The sequence below is a fragment of the Erithacus rubecula genome (genome assembly GCF_903797595.1).
Source record: "Erithacus rubecula genome assembly, chromosome: W".
Classification (NCBI taxonomy): domain Eukaryota; kingdom Metazoa; phylum Chordata; class Aves; order Passeriformes; family Muscicapidae; genus Erithacus; species Erithacus rubecula.
The window spans coordinates 2,895,776-2,905,486 of NC_136690.1; the positions used below are offsets into that span (position 1 = coordinate 2,895,776).

Consider the following 9,711-nt stretch of genomic DNA (forward strand, 5'->3'; position numbering starts at 1 on the left):
TTGAATCTTTCCACTAGGGATGACCTCACAGCACATCAAAGGTGCCTGGGTCAGACAACTGATAGAGGAGTTCACCCAGAAGTTACATACAAGGATGTACATAGTGGTCAGTGGAAAGGTCCAGTTCCACTGTTAGCTTGGGTAACAGGTTACGGATGTGTTGTTTTGCCCACAGGGCTATATTGACTTCCAGCAAGACACATCAAACCCAGCCAAGGACAACAATGAGTCTTGTTGTCTTTCTTCTTCTATACTGCCATCAAATGGTGGAAGGAACAATCTAAGGGGCACACATTTTCAACCCACTGCTGTTTTGGCCTCTGACCTGATGGGATCCAGAACCTCCCCTCAGCAACAATAGAACAAAATGGGTAGGAGGAACTTGGCTTCCTCTCCTAGATCAGAATGTTGTAAATACATATGCCACCAATGATTCTTATGTTACTAATTTACCACCTATTTGCTTAATGTGGAATCAAACTAGTACCTTTTCACCTTTATCTTGTGCCAATTTTTCTATGCATTTGAACTCAATATATGAATCCTCAGGAAAAAATTTGACTGCTATTACATTGCCGACCATTCTGTCGATCTCCAAAAATCCTGTGTATGCCACTCCACCTCATAATCCCAAATGTTATTTTACATCCTGTCTTGGTTTGAAGGACAGGTGTTTGCTAAAAAGGCAGAAGCTTCTCTTTGAAATGGAGAATGTAAACCCCCTTCTTCCAAACTATTATTAAAATTTTGAAATTAAGGGGCTTTTAGGAAAAGATATGGGATTTGGGAATAACAGGTTTTTACTAGGAAAATTAAAATAGAAATACAGTATTACAAAAAACAATACCAACCCTGACAGAGTCAGAATACAACCTGACACCCTGTCAGTCAGGGTGTTGGTACCAGTCCGATCAAATGGTGGCTACAGTCACCAAGCAGTGCAGGTGTGGTTCAGCTGAAGCAGTGCTCCTGTAGAAGGGTGCAGCCTTCCTCAAAAAGTCCAGGGATGATGCAGAAAGATTCGGCTTCTCCTCTAGAATCCAGTGGAAAGAAGGTAACTTGCTGTCCAAAAGCTCCATTTTTATCTAGGTAGGAAAGGCTTAGCTCCTCTCACTGGCTGGAGCATCTCCCAATGGGATGATGTAATTTTATCAGTCATACAGTGGGACTTAATGGGCCACCAGCAGATGATTTCTTCCTGGAGGGAGGATGGGTTGTGGAAAAGATAAAGGTGATTGCCCCATCTTGTCTTAAAGATGGACCATTAGCAGATGGTATGTGCCACAGAGATAAGGAATCACTACCCTACCCGGTTTTAACACATGGTGATAGAATACACATTTCTGGCCACATCAACCCAACACACCTACACACTGGTTAAAATTAGTGTTGTGGTTTGAAAAGCAGGTGTCTGCCAGTAAAGGCAGAAGTTTTACTTTGGAATAGAGACTTTAATTCCACTCCCCCCAAGTATTATAGTGGTTTGAATCAAGGACTCTGAGGCAGAGATAAGAGGGTAGGAATAACAGCTCTTTTACTAATATATCTAACCGTACCAGCAGAAACAACAGCAGTTGTTAAAATTACCAAGAAAACAGAACAGATAACTCGGTTCCAGTCCCTTCTTTAGAAACAGGCACATTCTGTGCTCGGTCCCGGTACTGCAGTTGGAACAAAGCCCAGAGCTGCAGAGAGGCGGGTGGGAATGGAGGTGGGAGGGGGCGGCAGAGGCCACGCCGGTCTCGGGTGGGAATGGGCTGGAGCGGCGGCTCCTCACTCACCGTTTGTGTCCGGGTGATCAGCTGTGTCCGCAGAGGCAGGAGGCTGGAACGGGGCAGATGCAGGGCAGGTGATCACAGACTGTCTGGCTCTCCTGTGCTTGACCGTGTGGGCTGGAGACGGGGCGTCCTGCTCCGACCTCGCCGGAAACATGAGTCCCCTCCAGAAGCACAAGAGGCCCCTCCAGAAGCCGCTCCCACCTTCCCCTTTAGTCTAAAGTCATCAAAGATCCTGGGTGTAACACGGCCAGCTCCATTGGCATGATAATGGGAAAAATTCTTTAAATTGACACAGTAATAGAAAAACACTCAACCCCCAACATTATCCACCCCAAATTTTTTCCATGCTAACATGCTAAAGCAAAACAAAGCTTTTAAATCATGTACATACATGCAGTTACAGGCACAGTATCATAGGTAGTTCACCCTAGAACAAGCTCTCCTAGGGGTATGCATCGGGTCTCTCCATCCTTTTGCACCACCCACCAAGTGCAACCTGGTCCTTGAGCGAAAACTACCCCACGAACAGGAGTGTCTTTGCTGGAAGCAGAGTTCACCCAGACAGTTTTTCCTAACATGCCTCTCAGGTGTACCACTGGAACCTTATCTCCATCTGGTGTTCCCAAGGCCTCAGATTGGGCAGGGCCTGCTCGCTTAGTGGAACCTCGGGTATTCACTAACCATGTGGCCTTTGGTAGATTGATCTTCCAGTTCCTGAAAGTCCCCCCACCAAGTGCCTTTAATGTGGTTTTAAGCAGACCATTGCACCGTTCGACTTTCCCAACCGCTGGTGCATGGTAGGGAATATGGTACACCCACTCAATGACATGTTTCCTAGCCCAGGTGTTTATAAGGCTATTTTTGAAATGAGTCCCGTTGTCTGACTCAATTCGCTCAGGGGTACCATGTCTCCAAAGGACCTGCTTTTCCAGGCCCAGAATGATGTTCCAGGCAGTGGTGTGAAGCACAGGGTAGGTCTCCAACCATCCAGTGGTGGCTTCCACCATGGTCAGCACGTAGCGCTTGCCTTGGCGGGTCTGAGGCAGTGTGATATAGTCAATCTGCCAGGCCTCTCCGTGCTTACATTTACACAACCGCCCCCCATACCAGAGAGGCTTCACCCACTTGGTTTGCTTGATGGCAGCACACATCTCACAGTCATGGATAACCTGAGAGATGCTGTCCATGGTTAGATCCACCCCTTGGTCTCGTGCCCACTTATAGGTGGCGTCTCTGCCCTGATGGCCTGAGGCATCGTGGGCCCATCGAGCTAGGAACACTTCTCCCTTGTGTTCCCAATCTAAGTCTATCTTTGAGACCTCTATCTGAGCAGCCTGATCTACCTGCATGTTGTGCCTGTGTTCTTCATCAGCCCGACTCTTGGGAACATGGGCATCCACATGACGGACTTTCACGGGTAGCTTCTCTACCCAAGTGGCAATGTCTTTCCACTCATCAGCAGTAAAGATTGGTTTACCTCTACATTGCCAGTCAGCCTTTTTCCACCTTTCCGGCCAACTCCACAGAGCACTGGCTACCATCCATGAATCAGTGTAAAGGTAGAGCTTTGACCATTTCTCTCTCTCAGCAATATCCAAGGCCAGCTGAGCAGCTTTGAGTTCAGCAAGTTGACTTGATCCACCTTCTCCTTCGGTAGCTTGTGCAACCTGTCGTGTGGGGCTCCATACGGCAGCTTTCCACTTCCGGTTCATCCCCACAATGCGGCAGGAACCGTCGGTGAAAAGGGCGTAGCGTGTTTCATCTGCTGGCAGCTGGTTGTACGGTGGAGCTTCTTCAGCCCGGGTCACTTGCTTCTGCTCCTCTTCATCAGCGAGACCAAAATCTTCACCTTCTGGCCAGTTCGTAATTATCTCCAAAATCCCAGGGCGATTCGGGTTGCCAATACGGGCGCGCTGCGTGATGAGGGCAATCCACTTGCTCCATGTGGTGTTGGTGGCGTGGTGGGTAGAGGGAACCTTTCCTTTGAACATCCACCCCAGCACTGGCAGTCAGGGTGCCGGGAGAAGCTGTGCTTCCGTGCCAATCACCTCTGAGGCAGCTTGAACTCCCTCATAGGCAGCCAAGATTTCCTTCTCTGTGGGAGTGCAATTGGCTTCAGACCTTTTGTAACTTCTGCTCCAGAATCCCAGGGGTCGTCCTCGAGTCTCCCCAGGCACCTTCTGCCAAAGGCTCCAGGACAGACCATGGTTCCTGGATGCAGAGTAGAGCACATTCTTTACCTCTGGTCCTGTCCTGACTGGGGTAAGGGCCACTGCAGGAGCGATCTCCTGCTTGATCTGGGCAAAGGCTTGCTGTTGTTCAGGGTCCCAGTGGAAATCATTCTTCTTGTGGGTGACCTGGTAGAGAGGGCTCACAATCTGACTGTACTCAGTAATGTGCATTCTCCAAAAGCCTATGGCACCTAGGATAGCTTGTGTTTCCTTCTTGCTTGTTGGTGGAGACATTGCCATGATCTTATTGATGACCTCAGTGGGGACCTGGCACCGTCTATCCTGCCACTTCACTCCCAGGAACTGGATCTTTCGGGCAGGTCCTTTTTTACTTTTTTTAATGGCGAAACCGACTGCCAGCAAAATCTGGATGATCTTCTCTCCTTTCTCAAATACCTTCATTGCTGTGTTCCCCCACACAATGTCATCGATGTACTGCAAATGTTCTGGAGCCTCACCCTTCTCCAGTGCAGCCTGGATCAGTCTGTGGCAGATCGTGGGGCTGTGTTTCCACCCCTAGGGCAGTCACTTCCAGGTGTACTGCACGCCCCTCCAGGTAAAAGCAAACTGAGGCCTGCACTCTGCTGCCAAAGGAATGGAGAAGAATGCATTTGCTATGTCAATGGTGGCATACCACCTTGCTGCCTTGGACTCCAGCTCGTACTGGAGTTCCAGCATGTCCGGCACAGCAGCGCTCAGCGGTGGAGTCATTTCATTCAATGCCCGATAGTCCACAGTCAGTCTCCATTCTCCATCAGATTTGCGCACAGGCCAGATGGGACTGTTGAAGGGTGAGTGGCTCTTGCTGACCACCCCTTGGATCTCTAGATCATTGATCATCTTGTGGATGGGGATCACAGCATCTCGATTTGTCCAGTACTGCCGGCGGTGCACTGTCATGGTGGCAATTGGCACCTGTTGCTCTGTCACCTTCAGGAGTCCCACTGCAGAGGGGTTTTCTGACAGTCCAGGCAAGGTGTTCAACTGCTTAATGCTCTCTGTCGCTACAGCAGCTATTCCAAAAGCCCACCTGAACCCCTTTGGGTCTTTGTAGCAGCCATTTCTGAGGAAGTCTATGCCCAGAATGCGCGGTGCCCCTGGGCCGGTTACAATAGGATATTTATGCCACTCCTTTCCTGTCAGGCTAATCTCAGCTTCTAGCAAAGTAAATTCCTGTGATCCCCCCGTCACCCCAACAATGGAAACAGGTACCTTCCCCACATGTTCTGATGGTATCAGGGTGCATTGTGAACCAGTATCAACTAACACTTTGTTTTTCTGTGGCTTTGATGTGCCAGGCCATCACACCCACACCATCCAATAGATCCTGTCATCCCATGCCCCTCCCTGGCCAGAGGCAGGGCTCCTCTAGCCCTGTTATTATTTCCTTCTTGGGCATACATAGTGGAGGTTCCTTCCAGGGGATCTGACAGATCATCCTCCTTGCTGTAATACCCTGCACCTTGCTTGTGGGAGGTTGAGGCTACCTTCATTTTAGTGCGGTTCCCTCGGTTAGCATTTCCCTCCCTGAGCTGACACATCCGTGCCGCCTGGACAGAAGTGGGTTTCCCATCCCATTTTCCCATGTCTTCCCCATGCTCTCACAGGAAGAACCACAGGTCAGCTCGCGGGGTGTACCCTCTCTCCCTAGCTGGGGTGCATTGGGCTCTGATGTTGGGTCCTGTGACTCGTACTGGTGGCGCACTGATCTTCCTTATCTCCTCCCTTATCTCCTCCCTCGTATCCCTCATCCTGTCTTGGACCTCTTGGACGTCATTCTTGAATATACTATCTCTAACACTTAGCCTGGTCAATTTAGCATTGCAAAGCTGGTCTGTTACTGTGAAGCTTAAGTAACTGAGATAAAATGATGCAGTATTTCAACCACTTTAGGATCAAAGAACACCTAAAATAACATGAAATATAAACACCGTTTCAACACAAAGTCAACTTGTATCCAAAGTGCTTCTTCCAAATCAGCATGTTGTTCTCCAAAGAGCACAAAAGCAGGATTTACTCAGCAGCACAGTAAAGAGGCACTTCACTGCATCATATAGCACATCTCCTACCTTCTGCTAGCCTGTAATTTAGGTATGGACATGAAATTTTAAAAAGGACCAAAAAAGACTTATACTATAAAAGAAAAACTTTTTCATCGCAGACATTCCATACTTTTGTTGTTATTAGGCCCTGACCATTTTGCCATGGGAAGTAGTCAAATCACCATCCATGGAGGTATTTAAAAGACGTGTAGATGTGGGACTTATGGACATGTTTTAGTGGTAGACTTGGCAGTCTTAGTTTAATGGTTGAACTCTATGATCTTAGAAGGCTTTTCCAACCTAAATGATTTTACAATTTGAGATAAAGCATGCCTTTGACAAAATTTCAGCACATCATGCATCATTCTTCAACTGAAATGCAAATTCCCAGTAGATGCCTCTTCACATTTCACTCATTTGTCTCGGAAATTAAAAAAAAAAAAATTTGGGAGCTTTTGAGTTGACATTCAGACTGTTGCTGAAACTTTTTAAAGGGAGGGAGAGAGGGACAGAGGGAGGGAAGAGAGGCGGAAGAGAAAAAAAAAAATACAACAATGCCTTCTGAAAACTAATTTGTTACACAGGAAAAAAAATCACAGACTTCTGAATCCTAATATGAATTTCACTAAGGCAAATCTTAAAATCAGGGAAAATACCTCTCATATTTTGAATGTTTTCAAAATTCCTATTTCACCTTTCCAAAAAATCTCTTTATGATTAAACTATAAAATTCAGTAAGAAATCCAGCTACTCTGATTTTGTAAGAATAAAGAAACTACATTTTAGCATTAATCTAATCAACACAAAACAGCACATCTGAAGCAGGCAAACTAGCTCCCTAAAAACATTTTTCAATGCAATGAAAAGTATCATAAACTAAAGACCTTCACATGACAAAACATTATGCTGCAACACTAAATCTTCAGCAATAAATGAAGTTTCTAAAGTCAAACATGAGTAGCTAAGGTCCAAGATAATTTCTGTACTGAAGTGAAGTAACATTACTTCACTCTCACAAAGGACATTTTAATTTTCACCAATAGAAGTGTAAATAAAACTAGAAATATTTACTGTTGCAGCAGACTGCAGTACATGACAACTATTTCAATGTATGTTATTTGAGCTTTCTTTCAGCAAATAAGGAATTAGTTACAGATCAAATAAGTATTTTATCTTACTAAATATAATTATTTGAACTACAGGTAGTGTTGTGTCTCTATAGCTACTTCAATTTGCTTAGTTGCGGCACATTGTTTAGAGGACAAGATCTGCTGTTTGCATTACTGTTTTTTAATAGATTCCCAACTTGGACTGAATTAGAACTCAAAAAATATAAAAAAAAAAACCAAAACAAAAACACACAAAAAACCAAACAACTAACCAACCATAAAACCCGCTACAAGTATAAAAAAACTTAAATGGAGTGAAAGCTACAAAGAACCTAGAAATCTCTCTGTTTTCTATGGGACTGAGTTACAAGATGTCTGGAAGAATTGTAATGAAAAAAGTGACCTATACTCATCTCAGCTGTCATTTGTAAATCAGCTAACAATATTTACTGTGGATGATACAGCTATCCCTGAAGGGATCCCTGGCATCTCATCCCTTGAGATAAGAAACCCTTCCTTAGAATGACTCATGTCAGAAGAATGTTTACCCCCCTACAGACTCTCTGTTATCTTTTAGAATTTCTATTGGTCTTTAACTGTACTCAATGATTGGCCTTTTCTTACCTAAAATCTTAAAGCAATTGGATAGTTTTCAACTTATATTTTTACTGGCTAGCTTTCAATCCTCCTGAACCCTGTAAAAACCCCCTTGTTACGCTATGTATTCGGATTTTGTTGGCGGAACCCTTTGAAGAAATAAAGTTATCTTTGGAACATCTGCAGTGATCCCAGGATCTCATTCCTAGCTAGCTAAGAAGGTCTGCAAGTGAAGATGAACCTCACAGAAGAGCTGTCTGCCTAATTGTTAGGCATGGCTTGCACTTAAAGACCTTGTAGCTGAATCCTGCATCGAGGCACCCAGGAGTTCCTACTCAGATACCATATCGGAGTCGAGAGCAAGAATCACCCCAGCTCTGGCAGGGCAGCTACAATTAACCACCTCCTTCTTTTGGGAGACATGACCTCAGAATCTTCAGTAGTTCTACAGATTACCTTCCCTTTTGCTATGGCTTTATTTGGTCCTACTACAATATTATTTTTAACCTAACACAGCAAAGTATTTTGTTTCAGTAAGTATTTTTTATTCCTATTGCAATAGGCTATTGCTCTATTCTAAATAGAGGAACATGATTCCCTTTCCCAATCATGTTTCTGAAGGGTTTCCAAATAAATTATAGATGCTCCTTTTGTTCTAGTGCTCCTGTTGCTCTAAAGAGCCCAGATCTGTCATGAACGTATTTTAGCACATACCCCTTAAAACCTATCTTGACCTTGAAATACAGAAATAGTTATAGATACACAGAAGATACAAATGGAAGAACAATTGGTGGAAACAAAGAGCAATCAGCCCACATATATAAACTACCCTTTAATTAGGCCAAATTAAAAAAATAGTTAATTTTGTTCAAGCATTGAGAATCAGATTGAGGTGTGCTGTTTGTTTTGGGGCAGCTGGACATTCCTATGACTGCATGACTGCACCCATACTGCAGCAACAACACAAACCTTTTGTCTGTGGTTGTTACAACCATTCTGCTATCCTAAAAGCAAGATTCACATAAATATATGTGTCCTAGAAACACTAAAGTAATCAATCCATCACTGTCTAAATCTGCCGCAAATTCTCTCTTCTATGAGCAAAAGTTCTGCAATCTACACTTAAAAATTATTAATGGCAGGTCCTTACATGCAAGGCTTCTTTAATACAATTTACATAGTGTTAAGCCATATTAACCAGTGTTTAATATTAGAAGTGAAATTACCAAAAAACCCCTCAAAACTAAGTTATCAATGCAGTTCTCAGTGACTTTTCTGAGAAAAAAGCTATTTTTAGGGACACATGCTCTTAGGCTAATTCAGATTATTTTATTTATTTATTATAAACTCAATATTAATTATTTCATCCTGTTGCAATAAAAAGGAAGGACATTATCAGCTTTAAATTTACTGCCTTTCCTTTGCCTTTCCCTCACACTTCATGGAGCTTCCCAGTTATACTTTACAGACCCCATATTGCTTTTCACTGCTTGCTATCACGACAAAATCTCATGCAAATGTAATGGGAAATAAATTTTATCAGAAGTAAAAATTTTATTAAAAGCATTTCCAGATGCATAAACTACCTAAGTTGTGCTAACTTATGATTAGAACAACAGAGAAAACAAATATTTGAAAATTAATCTATAGTTTCATTTTAAAATTTAAATCATGGAGATTTTAGCTCATGGGGACAAAGTTGCTTACATAGTGTTAGAAAAAAAAGAGCACAATCAGGCACAAAATCAAAATACAAACCCTAATGAATCATGTCTAACAAAGCACAGAAATGGTGCATGCTGAGGTTTGTGCACATAAGATCCCTACCCTAGAGACATTATCATCCTTTTTGTCTGACATCTCAACTTCAAAATCTCAAGGGAGTCACGAATATATGTGCCACTGTAATCACTTAGCTACTTTTTGCATGCAAATAAATAGATTACCTGCAGTG

The 9,711-nt window shown here is 43.7% G+C and overlaps 2 protein-coding genes across 3 annotated transcripts in view; both read right to left on the reverse strand.

Annotated features, from left to right (window-relative positions):
- LOC306814059 (uncharacterized protein) overlaps positions 1-4,262 on the reverse strand; it is a 187,913-nt gene extending 183,651 nt beyond the window's left edge. The window contains exon 1 of the mRNA XM_079329769.1: positions 1,980-4,262. Coding sequence (XP_079185895.1) covers positions 2,201-3,769 — 1,569 coding nt within the window. The 5' untranslated portion in view covers positions 3,770-4,262 and the 3' untranslated portion in view covers positions 1,980-2,200. The remainder of the gene's footprint in view (positions 1-1,979) is intronic.
- The window catches only part of LOC306814063 (Golgi phosphoprotein 3), a 119,075-nt gene that overhangs the window by 107,248 nt on the left and 2,116 nt on the right, over positions 1-9,711 (reverse strand). The window lies entirely within an intron of this gene.